General features: G+C 35.3%; 2 protein-coding genes and 1 pseudogene across 2 annotated transcripts; 2 read left to right on the top strand and 1 right to left on the bottom strand.

Annotated features, from left to right (window-relative positions):
* The window catches only part of LOC132126758 (draxin-like), a 35,902-nt pseudogene extending 32,487 nt beyond the window's left edge, over nucleotides 1–3,415 (top strand).
* Nucleotides 3,416–9,199: 5,784 nt separating this feature from the next.
* LOC132126664 (type-1 angiotensin II receptor-associated protein-like) lies at nucleotides 9,200–15,933 on the top strand. Its single transcript, XM_059538081.1, has 5 exons — nucleotides 9,200–9,329; nucleotides 11,001–11,035; nucleotides 11,367–11,478; nucleotides 11,983–12,196; nucleotides 15,029–15,933. Exons 1-5 carry the CDS (start codon nucleotides 9,303–9,305, stop codon nucleotides 15,142–15,144), a joined length of 504 nt encoding a protein of 167 aa, XP_059394064.1. The 5' UTR covers nucleotides 9,200–9,302; the 3' UTR covers nucleotides 15,145–15,933.
* Nucleotides 15,934–17,816: 1,883 nt separating this feature from the next.
* LOC132126569 (ribosome production factor 1-like) lies at nucleotides 17,817–22,751 on the bottom strand. Its single transcript, XM_059537904.1, has 9 exons — nucleotides 22,431–22,751; nucleotides 22,055–22,111; nucleotides 20,653–20,733; nucleotides 20,463–20,558; nucleotides 20,187–20,340; nucleotides 19,966–20,048; nucleotides 18,669–18,850; nucleotides 18,201–18,327; nucleotides 17,817–18,081 (listed from the first exon to the last, which is right to left on the bottom strand). The coding sequence occupies exons 1-9, from the start codon at nucleotides 22,719–22,721 to the stop codon at nucleotides 18,040–18,042; spliced, it is 1,113 nt and encodes a 370-aa protein (XP_059393887.1). The 5' UTR covers nucleotides 22,722–22,751; the 3' UTR covers nucleotides 17,817–18,039.
* Nucleotides 22,752–23,505: the final 754 nt, after the last annotated feature.

Below are 23,505 nucleotides of genomic sequence, written 5' to 3'. Positions count from 1 at the left end.
CCAATTATCAAAGGAATAGTTCACCTTAACATTACCAATCTGTCATTACTTACTTTTCATCATGTTGTACCAAACCTGCATGATTTTCTTTTTTCAATGGAACATAGAAGGATAATAAAAAAAAAGTCTTCTGGGCACATTCATGAGCGAATGAGATTAACCCTTTGAGTCTGATCTTTTCAATCAGCATAGTTCATTCACAAATCTGATTGGGATTCAGTGACATAACACATATGATGTGTCGTTGAATAAATTACCCAGCTACTCACACCGTGATAACATCGTCTGAACCACATTGCTGTCAGGAGCATGTCTGGGTAATGAAAAAACAAAAACAAAAGTTTGTTTCAACCACAACATACACATTATTATGAGGTTTGCAAAAGTTTGTTGGAACAATGGTTTAAGGGATTGATGAACTAAAACACTATAATATACTGTAGGCCTTCTATAGAAAAGAGTAGTCTTTCTTTCTTTTTCCTAAAATACACTTTATGTCATTTACAGTAGAAAAAGTCATATTGGGTTAAAATGATGAGATAATTATGACAGAATTTACTTTTTATTAACTTTTTAATATCTTTTAGTTTGTTTATTTAATATGATATGCATTAGCAAGAAATACTTGCTTGCCGGTGTTTACATTTGTGGTTTATCTTATTGTGCTATGACCAGGCTCCTGTTGTGATCTGAGAGAACATGAGTGCAAACCTCACAATCGCGGCCTAAACAACAAGTGTTATGATGACTGCATGTGTGAGGAGGGTGGGTATGACTTTTTTTGGTTTCCTTAGAAGGTAACATTCTAGAGCGATACAAACAAACTGGATAAATGAATCTGATAAAACCTGTCTGGGAACATTTCTGGGTCATACAGTATTTCACTAATAAATAAATAATGAAAAAGAAAAAAAAAACAGAATTTTGCTTAAAGAAAAGGTTTTTTATTATTATTATTTTTTATAAATGTTTACTTTTAGAACTATTATTATTTTATTTTTTTATTACACCAGGGCCCTAACCTAGGAACATATAATAAAATAAATAAATTGTATAAATTAATACATATAAATGTAAAATTCTTTAGGTCTGCGTTGCTATGCCAAGTTCCACCGCAAGAGGAGAGTGACCCGAAGACGGGGCCGCTGTGTGGAGCCAGAATCAGCCAACAACAACCAAGGAGCCTTCATCACCATCTGAGATATAGAGAGATACCCTATGACTGATGATGGACTGAGCTTTGAAGAATGTGGGTCAACATTAAACATCCTCAGCCCACAGTATAAATGAACATACACTGTTCATCTTTCTGTCAGGGTTGTGCACCATTCAGAAATACATTTAGAATGGCTTTTAAATTCTTGAATCTGAATTAAGGTAGCAATCAGTATACATAAGTGTAATTTGAAACAAAAAGTGGAATTGTATTTTTCAGTTTGAATTAACCGTGAATGTTTTCACAAACAACATATGGGATATTTCTAGAAACACTAGATGATATTAATAATACAATTTTGAAATGCCACCTATTAAAATCGAATGACTTTTTTAGACCATGGAATTAATCAACTTATGGACCATATAATTTTCTAATGTACTTTAATTATTAGTACAATTGTTTGGATAAGCTCAATATATTATGAAATTGATAGATTCAAATTTGCACAGTATTTATTTTTTATCAAATTATTTTTTGTTGTGATGCAGGGTGGCATAATTAAAACCTGAAAAAAAAAGAAAAAACACCTATCACTAAAATTTTGCGAAACTTTAGCTGAAATGAACACTAGAAGTGGTAAAATGGAAGTTATTTTCAAAGTGATGGCTATGGGGACAGATTTTCTATTAACAAACAAATATTTTTGTTTGGTTCCTTGCACAATATTATAGCATAACCTCAAAAATGCTTTTACCATAGCACATGGTTTGTAAATAAATACATTTTGACACTGGCATCACATAATCAGCTCATATGTATGGCTTTTCTAACGTAGTAAACTTGCTCAGTATCTCACCCGGTACAACACTGCACTTTGCGCTGCAGAACACTCAGCTCTGAGTTCCATGAAACACAAGATAAAACACATCCTTGGTTGGAAGTTAAACAATGTAATTATTTTATAGAAAAATTATTTGTGCATATTAGTGATTCAATTAATGATCCAGTTGTTTATGCTGTGTCATAAAACTTACATTTCTAGGTAGAAGTAATATTCAATCATTACAAATGCAAATTCAACATTCTGACTGTGGCCAATTTAATTTTGCAGTTCATATTTATGAATTTCAAGGAAGCCGATTCTTAAAGTATGTCTGAATGGAAGGCTTTTTCTACTGATAATTGTTATACTACTGTCAATAACTACTGCTAACTCCTGTATTGATGGATATTGATTTGTTTGGTTTATTTGTAATCTATGCTTTATTTATTCAAGTACCAAACAGCTTCTTTTATTGAGAGATGTTATCATGGACAGGGAATGTGCTCTTCTTTAACAACTGCAGACTTCCCTTCTGTTCTGACAGAAAGATGGATGCTTGAATGAGTGATTGTTACCTGTATGGGTTAGAGGGATAGAGATGGACAAAGGAGATTGAGGGGAGAGATGGATGACTCGTCAGTTTAAATCACTGAGCTTCTTTATGGTCTGACAGACCTCTCTTTCCCGTCACTTGTTTGAACTTTTTAATAGACTTTTTATGTTAGTGGGGCTGTAGATAGATTTGGGCTTTTTAAAGTTGTTTTCTTTCTTTTCTTTTTTTTGCTGTGACCCTGTTTTCAGCTTGAAATTTCTCAAGCACCATAAATTGACATTTATTTTTAACTGAAACACCAGAAATAAACTTAGGTTACTAGAATCCTAACAGCTTTTCCCCCTCCATCACAGATTGCAAATATTTAGGTCACAAAAAATATTAAGTTTCCCTAACTTTCAAAGCAATTAGTGGACAACAAATATATTTGAAGTAGTACACTTCATCCTACAATGCACTGCTACTGTAGGACCATGTTCTAAATGCATGGCATATACACTGATGGCTTTCTACTCACTTATATTTGCAGTATACATGAACACATACTATGCTTAGTACTGTATCCCACAATGCAACAATGATTAAACTGAATATAAAATAGGTTATTTTTTCCTAATCTTTTTCTTGACTAATTGGCTTTTTTATATAAAAGCATACTACCATCAGAGAGCTCTATAATGCATGGATGTGTCCTCTAAACTGTTTAATAGTCTGTGGCATCGTCTCTGTCCGGGGACTGTAAGCAGGTGACCTTGCTTTCTCTGTCTTTGTGTCCTTCTGCCTTCCTTGCTGTTTATTTATCTTCTCATTCTCATTGTGTATTCTGAGACACTATTCCTTCCGGAGTATCACTGTTTCTTGTTTTTCACCTTCAATATATTACCCGATATCAATATTTGCGAGGTAGAGCCTAAATCAATTTTTGGCAGATTAGTGCTATTAAATGGACCATGTTAGTGCCACAAAAGGCCTTTGAATGCCAGGGGCCTTTTAAAGCCACATGCTGCATGGCTCTTGACTGAAAAAGGAAACTTAACACTGGGTTCCTAGATGCATACTGTTTGAATATTGTATTGAAGCCTCCAGGCCAGTCATGTACACAGCTGAGATAACCACTAGAAACACTTCAACTTTTAAATGAAGGTCCCTCAGAGAGCAGTGTGAGCTGAACAACAGGGCCCCCAAGTGAATTCACCTGCACAATGCAAGCTTAACACCAGAACTGCATGTGGGTCAATAATAATGTGTCTTCAATAAAGAAAAAAAATCTGGCTTTGAAATGTGTATTTGGCTTTGAAATTTATATTTGTATTGAAATTGAAAAAGAACAATTGTTTTCATGTTGACTTATATGAAAACGTTGAATATTAAACGTTGTTCAACCATGAGGTTAAAAGTAATTTTAAATATTTTTCCTTCTCCATTTTTCTTGCATCTTTCTGTATATATACATAACATTCATTCATACATACATACATATACATACATTCAGGTTTGGAAGTATCCTAAGCCAAGCACCTTAATTTTCAGGGGCTCAGTAGTATTTGGTTAGTTGACTAAGAAGAGGTTAATTGACCATGTGCTGTCCATCCCTCATTACATCAGGACAAATTAAGCAGATAAAAGATCTGGAGTTGATATGAGATATCAAATTGGTATTTGGAAGCTGTTTGACTGGTACTATATGAAGTCCAAGGAGATCTCGAAGAAAGTGAAGGAGGTCATCGTTGAGCTGAAAAACAACATGAGTCTATAAGAGAGATATCAAAAAACCAACAGTTAGCTACATTCTTCAGTAGTGAGATGAACATCATCAAAAGGCCTGGAAGACCACAGAAGACAATTAAAGTGGATTAATCGCAAAATCCTTTCCTTGGTGAAGAAAACTCCCTCATAACATCAACAGAAATAAAAAATATTCTGGAGGAGGTAGGTACATCAATGTCAAAATCTACAAGCATGAGACACCTTCATTAATGGAAATACAGAGAGTTTACATCAAGGTGTAAACTGCTGGTAACATTCAAGAACAGGATACGTACATACAAACATAAATAGGTTTGATTTACCATACCTCAAAATATTTCGTAAAGATCAAGATCCAGACATATTGGATCATATTTGTTTTATTCAACATCAAAAAGATCAAGCCCTTTCTTTCGGAACATGCTTCACAACTCCTTGTTCAAGCTCTTGCTCTGTCCAGGCTGGACTATTGTGATGCTCTCTTGGCAGTTCTTCCAGCCAGTTCTATCAAACCTTTACAATTAATTCAGAACGTGGCAGCAAGATTACATTTTAATGAACTGAAAAGAATGCATGTCACATCTCTGTATTTAGACGGTATCATAGTACTGAGACTGTTCTAATTAGAGTAACAAATGACCTGCTCCAATCATCTGATCGTGGTTGTATCTCTCTATTAGTGCTATTGGATCTTAGCACTGCGTTTGACACTATTGACCACAACTTTCTTTTGCATAGACTAGAAAACGTTTTTGGCATTAATGGAAGTGACGGCCTGAGACTTGAACCCACAACCTTAGGAGTCAAATTCTGTAACCACTAGGCCAGGACTTCCCCAGTTAGGAACCTAGGTGTGCTATTTGATAGCAATCTTTCCTTAGAAAGCCAAATTTCTAGCATTTTTCCATCTCAAAAATATATCTACATTATGGCCAATGCTCTCAGTTTCAAATGCATAAATGTTAATCCATGCATTTATGACCTCAAGGTTAGATTATTGTAATGCTTTATTGGGTGGTTGTTCTGCACGCTTAGTAAACAAACTACAGCTAGTCCAAAATGCAGCAGCAAGAGTTCTTACTAGAACCAGGAAGTATGACCATATTAGCCCGGTCCTGTCAACACTGCACTGGCTCCCTATCAAACATCGTATAGATTTTAAAATATTGCTTATTACTTACAAAGCCCTGAATGGTTTAGCACCTCAGTATTTGAATGAGCTCCTTTTACATTATAATCCTCTACATCCGCTACATTCTCAAAACTCAGGCAATTTGATAATACCTAGAATATCAAAATCAACTGCGATCCTTTTCCTATTTGGCGCCTAAACTCTGGAATAACCTACCTAACATTATTCGGGAGGCAGACACACTCTTGCAGTTTAAATCTAGAATAAAGACCCATTTCTTTAACTTGGCTTACACATAACATACTAATATGCTTTTAATATCCAAATCCGTTAAAGAATTATTAGGCTGCATTAATTAGGTAAACCGGAACCGGGAACACTTCACATAACACCCTATGTACTTGCTACATCATTAGAAGAATGGCATCTACGCTAATATTTGTCTGTTTCTCTCTTATTCCGAGGTCACCGTAGCCACCAGATCCAGTACGTATCCAGACCAGATGGTGGATCAGCACCTAGAAAGGACCTCTCCATCCCTGAAAGACAGCGGAGAACAGGACAACTAGAGCCCCAGATACAGATCCCCTGTTAAGACCTTGTCTTAGATGACCACCAGGACAAGACCACAGGAAACAGATGATTCATCTGCACAATCTGACTTTGCTGCAGCCTGGAATTGAACTACTGATTTCGTCTGGTCAGAGGAGAACTGGCCCCCCAACTGAGCCGGGATTCTCCCAAGGTTTTTTTCTCCATTCTGTCACCGAAGGAGTTTCGGTTCCTTGCCGCTGTCGCCTCTGGCTTGCTTAGTTGGGGTCACTTAATTTGCAGGGATATTGTTGACTTAATTGCAAATAAATGCACAAACACTATTTAAACTGAACAGAGATGACATCACTGAATTCAGTGATGAACTCCCTTTAAATATCATTTTGCATTATTGACACACTGTTTTCCTAATGAATGTTGTTCAGTTGCCTTGACGCAATGTATTTTGTTTAAAGTGCTATATAAATAAAGGTGACTTGACTTGGTTGGGGACACTTTATTTCCAGCAATATCGTTGACTTGATTGCAAATGATTGCAAAGATACTATTTAAACTGAACTAAGCTGGATGATGACTTCACTGACTTCACTGAATTCAATGATGAATTGCCTTTAACTGAAAAATTTGTTTACTATTGTCATTTTGCGTTATTGACACACTATTTTCCTAATTAATGTTGTTCAGTTGCTTTGACACAATCTGTATTGTTAAAAGCGCTGTATAAATAAAGGTGACTTTTCAATGCATTAATTCAAGACATTAATGTTTGCCTACAAAAACCACCACTGGCTCTGCACCCCTTTACCTAAATTCATCACTTCAGACTTATGTGCCCTCTGGAAGTTTACATTCTGTAAGTGAACACTGCTTTATTGTGCCATCTCAAAGAGGCACAAAATCACTTTCACTGACATTTACATTAAATGTTTCCTCCTGGTGGAATGACCTGCCCAACTCAATCCTTAGCCATGAATGAATGAATGCCTTTATTGTTATTGTACACACGTACACTGAAATTAGGAATAAGAATCATCTTCAAGAATCTCTTCCATATTTATTTGACCCTTTAACTCTAGCACTCTCTATTCTAATTCAATTCTTGAATTAGAAAAAAAAAAAAAAAAAAAAACACTGTCCCTTTTAAATGTAAAAGTATTGAAGCTCATAACCCATACATTTTAAAGGAATAATTTCTGTAATAATCTTATTCAACCATTTCAAAGATGGTTATTGATACAGGGAAACAATTTTTTTTTCCCAACTGGCGAAAGCTATCATATCCAATTTAAATAGGATAAAGGTAAAAATGTTTTGTTTAAATAATTAATGAATTACATTGTTGAGGAATTACGTGTTTTATGTTTACTGCAGGCTGGTCACACCACATGACTTTAATTTGATGTAAAAAATAATGATCCACTGCATACAGAACTGTTTAAAATGAGTTGCTACAAAGATAAAATCAAAGAAACATGCTTGGCTTGGAGTGAGGCCACAGAAATTATACATCACATTCACATACATCCCGATTGGACAGCCACTTCACAACACTGTCACCCCAGGAGCTGCAATAAAACAGTCAATAATGCATGGGACAAGAGTAAGCGAAAGAGATGTTTCCGTATGCACTTTTGTTAAAATGTAGATGTTAATGTTATTCAACATAAGAAATCTGTGATTTAAGTAACACAGGATTTTTTACTGTATTGCATAACACATCCTGAAAATTCTTCCCTTTTTCTTCATGGTTGTCAAGACATTGCTAAATCAGTGAATAGTACATTTCTCGTCAATAAGCCACGTTTCTAGGTATTCTTCATGACCATAACACCAACACCAACATGTTGGAATTAGTGGCATGCAAATGCTCGAATTAACTCAAATTAGGAGTTTGTTCATAAGAATGAACAAGGGTTAAGGTGCAGTCACACTACACTTTACGTTACATTGGTTCTTCTAGTTCTACATTAATTATTCATATATATTTGAATGCTGGAGATAGGAAATGCAAGTTCATGTGTATTTTGGTTAATTCTGAAGTATATGTTTGTTTAACTCTGTCCTGCAAATTTGCAACAGTTGAAGAAGTCTGGCCAACAGAAGATCAATATATCAATGTGACCTCCAGGCAGAAAAAAAAAAACTAATCTTGCATATAGTAGATCACATAATTTTACATTTTAAATGTATTACAAACCATCCAGTGTCCATATAAATTTTGTACGCTGTTACTGACGTAATAGTGAATCTGGCTTTAGCAAACAATCACACACACACAAATTACGTCTTATGTGCATCATAACTGTAATTTGTGAAGACAAGCCTAATGTATAGCAGAGGTCAAACAGAAGATATAAGGTTAGGGTTAGGGTTTCTACCAGACACTTAAACAAAAAAGGAACTAATTTCCCATATGGCATGTGAAAATGTTCCAAAGTAAATTTTGGTTCCTCTAAGCTAATTGAGCAAATCTGAGCTGTTAGGTGACATATTCTTCCATGAACTGTCCCTGCTGTTATAAAAATCATGGACCACACTGGCTAATTGGACCAGCAGCATGATCTATCAAATTCTATCAACTTTGTTGTACTGTATTTAGTAATTTCATGTCAATAAGTGTGTGTGTGTGTGTGTGTGTGTGTGTGTGTATAGGAGCATTTAACAAATCATTTATGAGAACAGGCTATATTTTATTTAGTACTAATGAATGTGCCAAGCAGTATGTGCAATTTATTTTGGTTGTTTCTGCTATGACAAGTCTTTAAAGGCCTGTGTATTAAAATAACATAAACCACAAATCAATGGGAGCTGAAGAATAACCTGTCTAAACTCTGATTAGATGCATTTATATTTTTCTAGTGCCAAACAACATTCTCAATTACAGAAGACATAAAGAAAAAGTAAAACAAAACAAACAAAAATAAATAAATAAATAAATAACCTGTATGGTTTGGAACAATGTGACCCTTTACTGTATTGAAACATTTCTTAGTTAGTTACACTTCCACATTTGAAAAAAAAAAAAAACATATATCCCCTTTAACATTCAGAAAACATTATTGTAAATATGCACAGTAGAAATTAAATTTTTTTTTTAAAGTTACATAAATGCATAGACACACAAGTTTTCCAGTTCTGCTCTCATATGTTCAGATGGAGTAATGAGTAGAGAGAGGTGTAGTCACGTGACTCTGGTCACATGATTTATGTTTGCAGTGACTTCAGAGAGTTGGGCAAACTTCTGCTGTACAAAGTTACGATAAAAGTGTTTCAGGCTTCATTTGTGAAATATTGAAAGCTACGGAGGGACACTAGATCGTAAAGGGGCAGTAATACAATGGAAGTACTAACCATAAGTCTCAAGGTAATGTGTTGTTACAATATGTGTGTTGTATATTGAGATAAGAATTAATTGCTAAATCAATTGCTAAATGATCAAAAAAAACCAACTTAAAGATCAAAAGAAAAAAGGACATTGTTTTATTTAAAAATATTTTTAGATTCTGAATGGATATAGTAATGCTTTAAATACATTTATTTTCTTTATTTTGGACAGAATTTTTCTTTTGTATGTGTTCAATTCCCTTATTAATTTATAAATGCATTGCCTTTATTAAAGGTTATTTGTACAGGTGCATCTCAATAAATTAGAATGTCGTGGAAAAATTCATTTCAGTAATTCAACTCAAATTGTGAAACTAGTGTATTAAACCAACCAACCGAGCGAACCGCAGCCTTATGAGGATTGTCAAGCAAAATCGATTCAAGAATTTGAGTGAACTTCACAAGGAATGGACTGATGCTTGGGTCAAGGCATCAAGAGCCACCACACACAGACGTGTCAAGTAATTTGCTGAACCACAGACAACATCAGAGGCGTCTTACCTGGGCTAAGGAGAAGAAGAACTGGACTGATGCCCAGTGGTCCAAAGTCCTCTTTTCAGATGAGAGCAAGTTTTGTATTTTATTTGGAAACCAAGGTCCTAGAGTCTGGAGGAAGGGTGGAGAAGCTCATAGACCAAGTTGCTTGAAGTTCAGTGTTAAGTTTCCACAGTCTGTTATAATTTGGTTTGCAATGTCATTTGCTGGTATTGGTCCATTGTGTTTTTTGAAAACCAAAGTCACTGCACCCGTTTACCAAGAAAATTTGGAGCACTTCATGCTTTCTTCTGCTGACCAGCTTTTAGAAGATGCTGATTTCATTTTCCAGCCGGAATTGGCTCATGCCCACACTGCCAAAAGCACCAAATGGGGAAGTCCTGTGCATAGGGGAAGTCGTGGCCTTATGGTTAGAGAGTCGGACTCGCATTCGAAAGGTTGTGAGTTTGAGTCTTGGGCCGGCAGGAATTGTAGGTGGGGGGAGTGCATGTACAGTGCTCTCTCCACCCTCAATACCATGAATCTTTGGGGTAATGTCAAGAGGAAAATGAGAAACAAGAGACCAAACAATGCAGATGAGCTGAAGGCCACTGAGAAAGAAACCTGGGCTTTCATACCACCTCAGCAGTGCCACAAACTGATCACCTCCAGTAATTAAAGCAAAAAGAGCCCCTACCAAGTATTTAGTACATTTACAGTAAATTAACATACTTTCCAGAAGGCCAAGAATTCACTAAAAATGTTTTTTTTTTTTATTATTATTGGTCTTATTAAGTATTCTAATTTGTTGAGATAGTGATTTGGTGAGTTTTTGTTAAATGTGAGCCAAAATCATCACAATTAAAAGAACCAAAGACTTAAACTACTTCAGTCTGTGTGCACTGAATTTATTTAATACACCTCTTTCACAATTTGAGTTGAATTACTAAAATAAATGAACTTTTCGACAGCATTCTAATTTATTGAGATGCACCTGTATCTGTTCTGGACACAGTGATTTTTAGAGATGCCCTAGATCACATGTAGGTCCAAAAACGCCCATGACTGAATGCTTTACTGGGTTTGAACCAAGGCCTATGTCTAGGGAACAGATTTGTACATTTACTCATGAGTTTAACTGTGTGTGTGTGTGTGTGTGTGTGTGTTTTCTCTGCAGAACATTGTGTTGGTTCACTGGTTACTGACAATCTGGTAAGAGTATGATGCCTTTGACTTTCTATTTTCCATTTTCCCACACTAGCCTGAGGAATTTCTCTCTCAGTGCATTTTCTGTAGTAGCAACCGGAGATCGTAAATATGCTTTGCATTTAGGGGGTAAAGTACTTAAAGCTTGAATGCTCCAACAGTAGAAAAATGCTTTATTATAACATTTATGTATGGATCAGAGGACAATTAAGTGCTCATTTGCTATATTACAAAAATGCATTACTATTTTATTTATTTATTTTAGCAAACTGAGTTATATTGACAGCCCTAATTAAGACAGTAGTGTTAAAAGGTTTGAATGCATGTTTGTATGCAGGGCATGTTTTATCAGCTGGCTTCCTACTTCTTATGTGTTGGCGAACGTGAGTGCTCTTGCAGTGGGAGTGTGGGCCATTGCACAGAAAGATTCCATAGACGCTATATTAATGGTAGGTGTGATTTTTTTTTTTTTTTTAATCCAAGAAGAATATGATTTTTAGGTTATGATGACTTAAAGACAATTTATTCATTAACGTTGACAGATGAGAAATCCACAGCTTGAGTCTTGCATAGCCAGAATTTTTTTCTGTAAGGTGCAGCTGTCTGTAAAAAGCACCCTCTTAGACAGAAAAAGAGTGTCTGATTGATGTATAAAGCAAGAAATCACAGTTTGTTTGGTTTTTGTGTGCCAGTTAGGGTTGAGTTTATCTGAAATATATTATGTGAGATGTGTGGAATGTGTAATGTATCAAATTTGGTTATATTTCTAAGATAGTTTGAATTAATTTGAATTCCTGATTCCCTCCTTCATGAAGTTGTTTAAAGCCAGCCAATCAGATTAGAGTTTACAAGATGGCCCATGAGCATGCTGGGATCAAGTTTTGACCACCTAATGTGTTTGTGCATAGTATATTTGTCATACTAATATTTGATCTCTGCTCTCCTTCATTCAGTTCTTGATCGGGCTGGCAGTGACCATCCTGACTGACATTGTACATTTTGCGCTGTACTACGCTGCGGCTGAAATCCAGTATAAAAGCGTGGCACCGGACTTGTTCCGCTTTAGTGGGGGCCTGGCCATCACTAGCCTGATGCTCAAACCTGTTTCCTGCTTATATGCCTACCACGTGTACCGCGTGCGAGGTGGCGAAAACAACTTCAGCTTCAGTAAGTGGGTGACCAAAGGGCCGGGGGAGAAAGAATAATGGGTGACTGATTAATTTTGGTCCAGAGTGCTTTCTGATACATGTGAAAGTCCTTCTGTGAGGTTAAAATAGCAGCATTGTTTGCTTAAAGCATTACTGAGCCCATTTTTGGCACTATAATTCCTAGGTCACTGAATGTGAAGTACATACAGAGTATTTCACTCAAAATGGCAAGCAAAATGAGTTAAAGGCAAGTAATTGAGTTTTAGGGCTGGTCACAAGGCAGATGAGTGACAGAGCAGCTCACAGGAAAGAAAAGCAACAGACAGCTTGACTGATCACTGCAATCTGAAAAACAGGGCTTGGGCCTAAAGGGATCAGGCCAGTTTCGACTGATTCCTCACTGTTAAATCTTTATTATCTGTGATCTTAGTATCTTAGCTGTTTTGTTGAGGTCTTAATCCATTTATGTTATCCATCATGTTAGAATTATTTCTCTAGGTCTGTTATTAAACTTGTAAAGTATGACGCATGAAATGAGTCAGAAAATATGGACACAATTAATCAGTTGCTGATATTTATATGATCAAAATGTAAGATGAAATCTTTATATCTGAGAGATGAGATAACGCATTAACTTGCCCGGCCCTACTGTACAATAATCAGATCAGTGTACAGTCAATTATGAGAATAGAATTTACAATTTTGGCTATATGAAGTTTGCACAAAACTAAATAATGATCTGAGATATCATCACTTCTTGGCTGCATAATTTAAAACACTATCAACATCAATTCCATGTGACAGTATTAAATCAAGAGTATGATTTCGACAACCCCAATATGTCTAACCCCAATAGAGTTCAGAATGTCTATAAATGCTGATCCCAATGCATCTTTTTCATTATCAACATGGATATTAAAATAACCAACTATTGAAACTTTATCTGCAGCCAGAACTAACTCAGATGTAAATTACCAAACTCTTTAATAAAGTCTGTATGGTGCCCTGGTGGCCTGTATACAGTAGCCAGTACAAACATAACAGGGGATTTATCATTCCCTGTTTGTTTCTTTGGATAATGTTATATGAAGTACCATTACTTCAAACGAGTTATACTTGAAGCCTGTCCTCTGAGAAATCCTGAAAACGTTGTTATAAATTGAAGCAACACCTCCCCCTTTGCCTTTTAGACGTGGCTCATGTTTATAACAGTAATCTTGGGGGGTGGACTCATTTAAAATAATGTAATCATCAGGTTTTAGCCAGGTTTCTGTCAAACAGAGTACATCTATATTATGATCAGTGATCATATTATTTACAAAAAGTGTTTTCCTAGAAAGTGATCTGATATTCAATAAGCCAAGCTTTATAATTTGTTTATCCGTATTGCATCTGTTTTTTATTTGTTGAACCTCAATTAAGTTGTTAATCTTTACTTGGTTTGGACGTTTTTTGTATTTTCTAGTTCGGGGAACAGACACAGTCTCTATAGTGTGACATCTAGGTGAAAGAGTCTCTATGTGCTGAGAATTAACTGACCTCTGTGACTCTGCGGTCTTCACCTGTCTAGTAAAACGCATAACATATTAAAGCGTCTTTGGTGTTTCCATGTTTTCTACAAAACAAAACCGAAAATCGAGGGGTTATGATGTGATTGGCAGATGACACAATGATACTATGGACACTGTCACTAGGTGAAATTGCTTATTTCTCTGCATCTAAACTTTCTTCGAAACATTTGGGATTATTTAAGTACACAAGACAACAAAATATATAACACTGTTTTAGTGGTTTTTGCATATTTGAATAAAAAAAAAAATTATATATATAAAAATATATAAAAATATTGTGCCTTTAATGTAAGATATTATAAAGTGTTAAAGGGGAAATCTATTTTTGGGTTGGTTGTTGAAACCTTCCAAGAACATTATCAAGAACCACGTGTTACAAGAGGCTTTGTTTTCTAGCTGTATTTTCTGCCAGAATGGTCACAGAAGTGCTAATTTACTACTCTGTCTTAGCGGTCAATATTTGCTTGGGTTTTTATTGTTCAATAAAAAGGAATTGTGTTATTTTAAATTATTTATTGACATTGGTGTTTTTATAAATGGAAGCAATAACAAATTGATTTTTTTCTTGATGTTTTGTTTTTACAAAGCACTTTCTCATGCATGAGATATTGAGGCTATAATATAATTGAGAACATTAACTCTGTGCCCGAGTTGCTCACAATGGAGTGAAATTCTTATCATTGGTCTTCTGTGCGATGGTATTTCTTCAGTTAATCAATCGTAAGGGAATCACAGGGCTGAATAAAGAAGTTTAGGCTAGCATATTGCTCCAGCACTACCGGAGTAAATGGCATATGTTGCAGATGTACAGGTGTTATATGGTGTGAATTAAAAAAAATCTGTATTTTATTGCTTAGCAATAAGTGTGTTTAATTCACATTACCTCATGCATGAATATTTATGCTAAACTCATGGAAAAACATATGAAATTAATAATACTAAAAATAAATATTTCTTAGAAAAAAAAACAAACAAACAAATATATGAATGTCCACAATTGACCCCACCCCTAGGCATAACAGTCAATCGAACATACAAAAATGAAGGAGTGAGATTGTATTTATACCAATTAACCACCAATTAGCAAAATTGTAAAACATTATGTTGCTGTTCCATTTGTGCAGTTGGGGAACATTACTGAGTCTTTTTTTATTTTTTTAGTGTAGTGTAATGTAAGTGTAATTATGAAGTATTTTACAGTCACAATATATTTTAACAATGCAAACTGAAATTACTTTGGAGTATGCAAATGTTCAGAGTTTTTTATCTTTTATTTTCAGGGTTTCCATGGATAACTCGAAACAGAGAATATCAAACCTTTGACCACCAGGACCAGCCCGGCAGCTCTGCCAACAACCAAGCAGAGGGTGGCAAACCCGGGCCAAGTCCCTGCTAAACAAAGACCAAACCCAATATATAACCAACCATCTTTCTTTGCTGTCAATAATGCATAAGGAATTTTTGTCTGGGTTATGTTTCTTATTTTTATTTTCTTTAAATATATATATATACATATATATATATATATATATATGTATGTTTGTATGTATGGTATGTATGTTTTGTATTTCATGAAAACAGTACAAGCTTCAAAAACACAAATGAGAGGTTTTGAGCAAACAATTTAAACAGCTTAAGGGTTGTGAAGCTCATAATGTGCAGTTTCGTCTAAGAAAGGTTTCCCGAAGCTGTATTTTGGGGTGTTTGGCAGCTCTTCTGCTGTGTGTCCATCTTTTACTGTTGGTCAGTTATTACTTATAGTCCGAGATGCTTATACTCAGCATACTGTAGTTTTCTACATTTATTTACTTAATTAAATTTTTGTTTGCAGTGAGACTCAACATTTGTTCATTTTGTAAATATTTCAAGGATTCGAAAGATTGTTGTTAAACCATATGCCACGCAATCTGTTCTTTATATAGTGAAATTCATTAGATTGGTCATTCACTGGATTATTTATTTGTGAAGTTTGGTAATGCTTAATTTGGGCATTAGGGAATTGGGATTTCCTTATTTTGAGACCTATAAATCAAAAGTGATATAGGATTTGATGTAGGAATGTATTTAGATACAAACAATGCTGATATCAGTCTACCATTATCAACAGATTTGTTACAGAATTAATTCATTTGATATGTTCTGTTTTTGTCCTCAAATGTGCTTTAGAATAAAGATTTTACAGTTATGTACATTTGCAGTATTTTGTTTACATGAATAGACTGCATGAACTATATGGTCACAGTTAACGTGCAAAATGTGCAAATACTTTGGACATCAAGATCACGTCAAAACTTGAAATGTGAGAGTTAGCAGAAAATAAATGCTGAGTAGTAGACTGAGTAGTTTAGTACATTTAAATGTTGTGTTCTGTATGAGTCTAATTGCTTAAGTCACACTGTAGCTTGAGTTGTTATGAAATCAAGTAGTTCTCTGTCCCTTTTACTTAAGGTCAGTGCTATTGTGGTCTCTTGTGTGTCAGTTTGGCTTTATCTGATAGCTGTTGAATCAAACATCTTGAAGCAACACATTAAAGTTGCACCAGACTGACGACAGAAACCAGAACTCTTCTCTGAACTTTTGAAATGATCGATTTTATTAAACGTGAATTTTTATCTGAACATCAACACCAACATTTGTGAGATTTAATAACAGCTGTTTCAGTTCTGTTTAGTCTGCAGCATCTATATTCTTCTGTTCATTTCCACAGTGGTAAGAAGCACTGATGTGTAGCTCAAATGATATCTGTTCAGATTAGTTCCCACTGGCTTCATATTACATGTTGTCATAGGAACTCCACCATGCTTATTTAAATTATCTTTTGGGTAATGTTCCAATTTTCATTGGCAAGAAAGATCCTTTATGTGGGTTTCATCATATTGTTTAAAAATGGGGGGGTGAAAGTTATTTCAATATTTTAGTATTCAGTATTTTAGATCTGTTTGCTAGTTGATCTGTAATAAGAGATCACATGATCAGTATGATCATTTCTTAGTTTGTCATTTTATTGTAGCCATACAGTTAGAAATGAGAAATAACAGACTTTTAGATCATGTATATTGACCTGGGGTGTGTTTCCCCTAAAATCATCGTCCTCATGTCATCCCAAACCTGTTAAGACCTTCTTCGTTCATCTTTGGAACACAAATTAAGATTTGTTTTAAGATTACAGGAAGCGTTATTTCAGGCTTTCAATGAAACTGTACCCAACAGATTCGGCTGGAACAAAGCTCGTAATGACAGTTTGTGTTCTTTACTGCACAGCTACTACTATCCTGTAGGCATGCAATACCTTCTGTTTCTTTTACTGTTGTTCTCTACAGTAGCCTGTTTTTGATTTCATGGCACTTTACTTTATAGTCACAAGATGTCTATGAAGCTCTGCTTCATTTTATTTATATATGTTTATTTGCCAAAAAATATTTTAATGCTAACAAAGTTACAAAGGGAGTGACAAAGTTATGTGACATACAGCCAAGTATGGTGACCCATACTCAGAATTCATGCTCTTCATTTAACCCATCCAAAGTGAACACACACACACACAGCAGCCATTTGGGACCGAGACTCAAACCCACAACCTTAGGGTTAGGAGTCAAACCACTAGGCCAAAACTTCCCCGTTGAGATGATTTACAGATTGAAATTGCAACATCTGTCACAAAAAGCTAAATATTTTTAGTGTGCATGGAAACAATTTACATCTAAATTTTACATGACAGAGAGAAAACCATGAATTCCCTATTGTGAAATTTTTTAATTCTATTTAGAATAAGTTCCCCCTTCTACAGGTTAAAGTTCACAGTTCAAACTACTTCTTAAATGTTAAAACATTTAAAGAACAGTCAAAAAAAAAAGAAAAAAGTTTACAACAGCGCTTTAGTTATGTCTTTCCATGGGGTTGTTTCATGCATATTTAAATGTATTTTTGTGTATAGCCCAACTTCAGTATTCCACAATTACAACAGAACAAGACATTTTTAACCTGAAATTTTACATAAACACTCACCATAAACCTGCCTCTTCCACCCATGTCTTATATTTGGAGAAAAAAACAAAAAAGAAAAATTGGAATGTATTTGCTTGATTTATTTGTCATGCCTTGACACACCTAGCCTCTTTGTGTCCAGCCTGGTTATACTATTCTTATGAACAAATGCTTAGCAAAAAATATAATACAGTGAAGTCAAAGCTTTTATTTCTACAACACTTTTTTTTTTAGCCTAAGAGATCTCAATTTTCAATTTCAATTCATGAAACGTCAACATGGCTGTCCTGTGTTTGAAGTCTGTCCCTTAAAGATGGAATTTTCTTCTGCTGGAGTCCATCTCATGACGCTAAAACATTTAAAGGAGCAGTTAATCAAGTACGACTGACACATAAATTACTGACAAATAACAGCACAATTCAAACAACCAAAGTTCCTCACGAATGAGATTTTAGATTTAGAACGCACCTTGTGAACCCACTCATATTCCCCAAACTTTGAGTCAAAGGTTCCTTTCTGTAAAGAGCGAAGTTTAAGAGTGAAGCGAGGTCCTAGTTCCTGTATGCCCACTTTCTTTTCATTCTTGAAGATGTACCTGTAAGATATAAATGCATTTATTCAGTCATGTAGAAATAGAAGTTCCTAATCGGTATATCATTTTTAACCAGTTAAAATGTAACAATGCATTTATAAGGGCCCTAATAGCAGTGTCAGACTTTTGGACTCTACTTAATATTCTGACCATTTGACTATTTTTACTACAATACATTCATACATCAGTTTTTAGAATCTACAGTGATCTGTAGATGAAAACATATTTGATCACAACAGGTACCATAAATGTATCTCTCCTTGAGACAATCCTTACACTAACAAATCTTACATACATGTAAGCTTTCACAATTACACAGCCCTTTCAAATGAGAGAATATTTACCTGTGAAACCTGAAAAAAATGAAGTCTCTCTGATTGTGAAATGTGGCAACCTGACGGCCCACAAACTGTGGATCATGAGGAAACAGAGCAGCAAACATCCGGCCGATGGAGTGACCGAGTCTAGTAGTGAAGTTGTTAAGAATGACTTCTGGGACGTGTTCTGTTGGGTCCTTACCTCTTCTCTAGTGAGTAAAAACAGGAGTAAGCATTAAGCATTTCTGAGTTCCATCGTCACAAGTATGTAGTTTTTTTTAATGGGTTTTGGATCACAGTATTTTCATATTTCATATTTTTTATTCTATGACATGACATGCATCAGAAATGACCTCTTGTGATTTTCAGCACATCTTGAAAAAGGCAGTTGCTAAAAAGTGGCTAAGTACTAGGGTTGGGACAATTAATCCATGCATCGCGAATCGAGTAATTATTCTGCAGATTTTCTGAATGCATCACGATTCTCTTTTGAATGGATTCTGAGCTTAGTTTTTAACAGCAGATGACACTGCGTGCTTTAGAAACAGCCGTACTCTGCTTGCTTCCAGTTCCTTACACACAACTTGAACACAAAATAATCATTCAGTTCGAAAAAGTCAAAGTGAATTACAAGGGTGTTCACAGTGGGCGGTTTACATTATTTCATTGTGTCATAAATGCCAAGGTGCAAGTACATTTAACCACTTACATGACAAATGCACAAAGGGTACTTCTTCACAAGCATTTGAGTGTGCAGTTAAAAACCAGCCTATTGCACCATCTGCTGTTAAAAACTAAGCTCAGAATCCATTGCATGTGCATTGATTTGTTGTCCCAGCACTACTTAAGTATTAGAGGCTCTTAGGGACTTTAAATATCATCATGCTTAGCAGAAAAACACATCGACTCACTAGTCTGCTTTACAGCCCTAATGTATTTATATTTGCGTTTTCAAAAACTATTCCATTCAAACTTTTGTCTGAAGCTTAGCAGCAGCGATGTTAAATTGAAGTGGTCAGGGTTCTTTATATATCCTAACTTTCGACTGCATTTAGGCTTCATTTTCATGATAAACAACAAAGCTTATGTTTTGCTATTATCCAAAAATCCTATTGATTTTTTTTTTCAAGAGAAGCAGGGTGAGGCTCACTTCTGTTATGAACTACAGAAATATGTCCTCCTTGCCGAACTCCATTGATATAATTAGTCAAAATGATTGTGTGATTAAGTATTGCACAACATGGACCATCAAAATTCACTGCATGACTAATTTTATATATATATTAAAAAAAAAACACACACACACAAATAATAATTCACTTACCTTCATTTCCTTGCGAAGGCGAACATTACTAACTTTGAAATGTGCAGTTGGCCCATCAGGAAGGTGACAGAGAACCAAACCGTCTGTGATACTTTAAGTGAGGGAAAATCCTTCATGTAGCATCCAGTGACTGCTTCCCATGACCTCATTAAGAAGGCGATTCAACAAAATCTCACAGATCTAAAAACATGGTTATATACTGACATCTGGGCAAAGGATACTTGGCACTTTTCTGTCCTCATTGATCACCATCAGATAAGTGAAACCTCTAGATACACACTGTGGAATGACTCTCTTCAAAGCCAGACCTCTTCTGTAGTACACATGAGCGTGTGGGATCACTGTGGCCAGCTGCTCACAAAACCTCACGGTCCTCTGAAAACAGGCACACGTCAAGAACCCATAAAAACAAAACACCTGAAGTATGTATCTATTCTAAAATGCTCATCATGCATAACACGAGTGAATTAGAAAACAGAACAGTAAACTGAACCCACTCCTCTGGGTCTGTCTGATGTGGTGATGAGAACTTTAGGATTCGTCAGCCGATTGAAGTAAGCAGAGAACTCATCAGTTCCTTCATCAAAAGCCACCTGGATTTCCAACAAATTAGTTCCAGGTTAGGTTCAAAATTGTACATGAGGTCTACTGAAGCAGTCGGCATAGGGCTGACAAATCACACATCACCTCCTCATCCTCTGGGTTGACTGTAGTTTCATCGTATATTCTCTGGTTTTCTATTGTCTTGGGAACTTCTTTTGGTGGAGCCTGAAAAAGAGAAAATATATAGAAATAAAAATAACCAAATTAAAAGAGACCGACAATTTTACGTTTTGCAACAAACTCTTCCATTTGCAAGAAAAATGCTAATTTGATGCTACTGAGGTGGGCAATTAAAATGATACACTGGTAGAAATGGGAGTATTGTTTTTATCAAAGTAATGCTGTTGTTTTGTGCAAAAGAGATCGTTATTTTAACTTCTGAGTTGTGAACGAGTCCATGGTGTGAACTGAATGTGACAAGACAAAACAAACATGCATAGCAAGAATAACCCGGTCCATTGAATAGATCCTTCAAAACTCACGTTACGGTTCAAACAGTCTGATGAATACTGAACGAAACCTTTAGCGTGCTTACTTAATCAACATTTGACTTGCTCACTGAACTGCAGTGTTTGTTTGTTTAAGTCTTTTCTGTAATAGGCTTGGGCGATGCAACTGTACCGATATTTATCGACTGTACAGCTTCTTCGATAACGATATAAACATTTGCATTTGAATGCAAAAATAGTACAATCAAATGTTAGGTGTGCGTAAGGGAGCGTTATCTCTGGAGCACGAGATGCGGTGATGATAAGTGACATTGTAGTTTAATGTTTTGTTAGTCTAGCCCACAAAACATGCAGTTACTGCATTATTCAAAATAGTAGAGAAATATAGTAGCTCTATGAGTAGAAGATCTTGATTAGGTTAAAACCATCGACATTCAAAAAAACAATATCGGTCGATCACTACTGACCCTGAAGAGAAGACAATGCTGAATAAAGTCATATTTTTTGTTCTTTTTGGACCAAAATGTATTTTCGATGCTTCAACAAATTCTAACTGACCCTCTGATGTCACATGGACTACTTTGATGATGTTTTTCTTACCTTTCTGGACATGGACAGTAGACCGTACACACAGCTTCAATGGAGGGACTGAGAGCTCTCGGACTAAATCTAAAATATCTTAAACTGTGTCCCAAAGATAAACGGAGGTCTTACGGGTTTGGAACAACATGAGGGTGAGTTATTAATGACATAATTTTCATTTTTGGTAGAACCCTTTAAGATCCAGTTAAAGAAATGGCTCATTGATAATCAGAGCGGTTAACATTAGCTTACTACAAGACCAATTCTCGCTAGTGTGTGTATGTGTTCATGTATTTGTCTGATGTTTGTCTGATTGTTGGGCCTGCTGTGTTTCCAATGTACATCATAGTAATATATGAATATATGTATGTTTAAATATGTATAAATATATACATAGTGAATATCAAGGTTTATGAGAGCCAGTCTGATTATAGATGGTGTGAAGCCAAACATACCTTATCTCCAAGAACTTTTCTCTCTTTTTTCTTTTTCTTTTTCAGTTCCAACTTTTGCTGAAAAACATAATCGACAGCTTTAACGATTTGGAAAATGTATGTCGCAGAGTTGCACCTTCAATGATTAAAGGCTGTGTCTCAGATTTTAGCGAGCTACAGTACATTCATAAAAGAGTTGTTTAAAAGTAATTGTTTTTAAGTGATCTAATTCCGTTTTTTTGCACCAAATGCGCATTTGATCATCAGTGACAGGACCTGTCTGTCTTGTGATGCCCATATTGCTGTCTATCCTGACAGCTCGCTAGGTTTTGAGACACAGCAAAATTATCCGTTCGTGCGTGCTGCAATACGTGTGTATATGATAGTGAGATGTCACCTTTCTTTTCTCCTCCTTGAGTTTAAGGAACATCGAATGTCTGCGCTGCTTGTTTTTGATCTCAGACACGCTGAATGTGGGAGGAAAACAAGTTCCCGACACGGAATTCATTTCTGTTTCTTCACCCTCCGCCTCATCCATCTCTTGCACCGGAGCTTCGTCGGGTTTTACCTTTCGCTTTACTTTCTTCGTTTTCCCCTTTTTCTTAGAAAAACTTTCTGAAGTTGTTGCCTCGTTAGATTCCATTTTCTGCTGCTTCTGTTCTGTCTGCTTCACGTGTGTGTGATACATTACTTCCGGTCGAACTGGAGGTTCTTGCTGCCACGTGAGTTGCTCTTAAGTTTAGCGCCCTCTAACGGAGAGGCAGACGACTGACCAAAGTACGAATTTTGTAATAACAACAACATTTCTAAGGTAACTCTCACACATTTATTTTGTAACTGTAAATACTCTGAAGACTTTTTGATGCAGGTATCTATATTAGTTTTTGATTTGATGAAATAATTAAAATAGATGAATCTATGATCCTTTTTTTTTAAACTGTAATACTGGATCAGATGTAGTTGATAACACTTTAAAGATGATAATTCTTCTTAGGAAGTTCAATGTACATAAAGCAAAAATAATGTCTATTACTCCCTCTTTTAAGTTTTTCTGTAAAGAACTTAAAATATTTTATTACTCATTGATTTCAATCACTAGGAACAAGAAATGTATAAAAACGTCTCTCATATAAAAACAATTAATTATTATTTTTTAAATTGAATTTAATGTTTTACCTTCCATGATGTATATTTGTTATATGTATCCCCCATTTTTGTTTTATTCTGTTTAATATTAAGTATCTTTGTATGCTTGTTTTTGAAAGAGAAAAAAAGTAAAAAAACAAACAAACAAAACAAAACAAAAACAAACAACAAATGTTTCTAAGGTATTTAATTCATTCCTTTTAATTGATTCATTCTTAATTCATTTTTTTATTTCACTAGTTTTACAAGTAACTACAAAGAAATGGCACACAACAGACTGAATTAAATGTGAATTTGCGTACAGTAGAATAAATGTGTTTCTTAAA

Source organism: Carassius carassius, chromosome 44, assembly GCF_963082965.1.
Source record: "Carassius carassius chromosome 44, fCarCar2.1, whole genome shotgun sequence".
NCBI lineage: Eukaryota > Metazoa > Chordata > Actinopteri > Cypriniformes > Cyprinidae > Carassius > Carassius carassius.
Note: the sequence above shows the minus strand (reverse complement) of the source record. Positions and strands in the feature narration are given on the sequence as shown.

Excerpts from the sequence above, each read along its gene's own strand:
- LOC132126664 (XM_059538081.1), top strand. The coding sequence starts at position 9,303 with ATGGAAGTACTAACCATAAGTCTCAAG. Across the intron at positions 11,036-11,366 it reads CACTGGTTACTGACAATCTG|GGCATGTTTTATCAGCTGGC; the intron begins GTAAGAGTATGA and ends GTTTGTATGCAG. Across the intron at positions 12,197-15,028 it reads CGAAAACAACTTCAGCTTCA|GGTTTCCATGGATAACTCGA; the intron begins GTAAGTGGGTGA and ends TTTTATTTTCAG.
- LOC132126569 (XM_059537904.1), bottom strand. The coding sequence starts at position 22,721 with ATGTATCACACACACGTGAAGCAGACAGAACAGAAGCAGCAGAAAATG. Across the intron at positions 20,559-20,652 it reads TCAACCCAGAGGATGAGGAG|GTGGCTTTTGATGAAGGAAC; the intron begins GTGATGTGTGAT and ends TTGGAAATCCAG. Across the intron at positions 18,851-19,965 it reads GCCTTCGCAAGGAAATGAAG|AGAAGAGGTAAGGACCCAAC; the intron begins GTAAGTGAATTA and ends TTTACTCACTAG.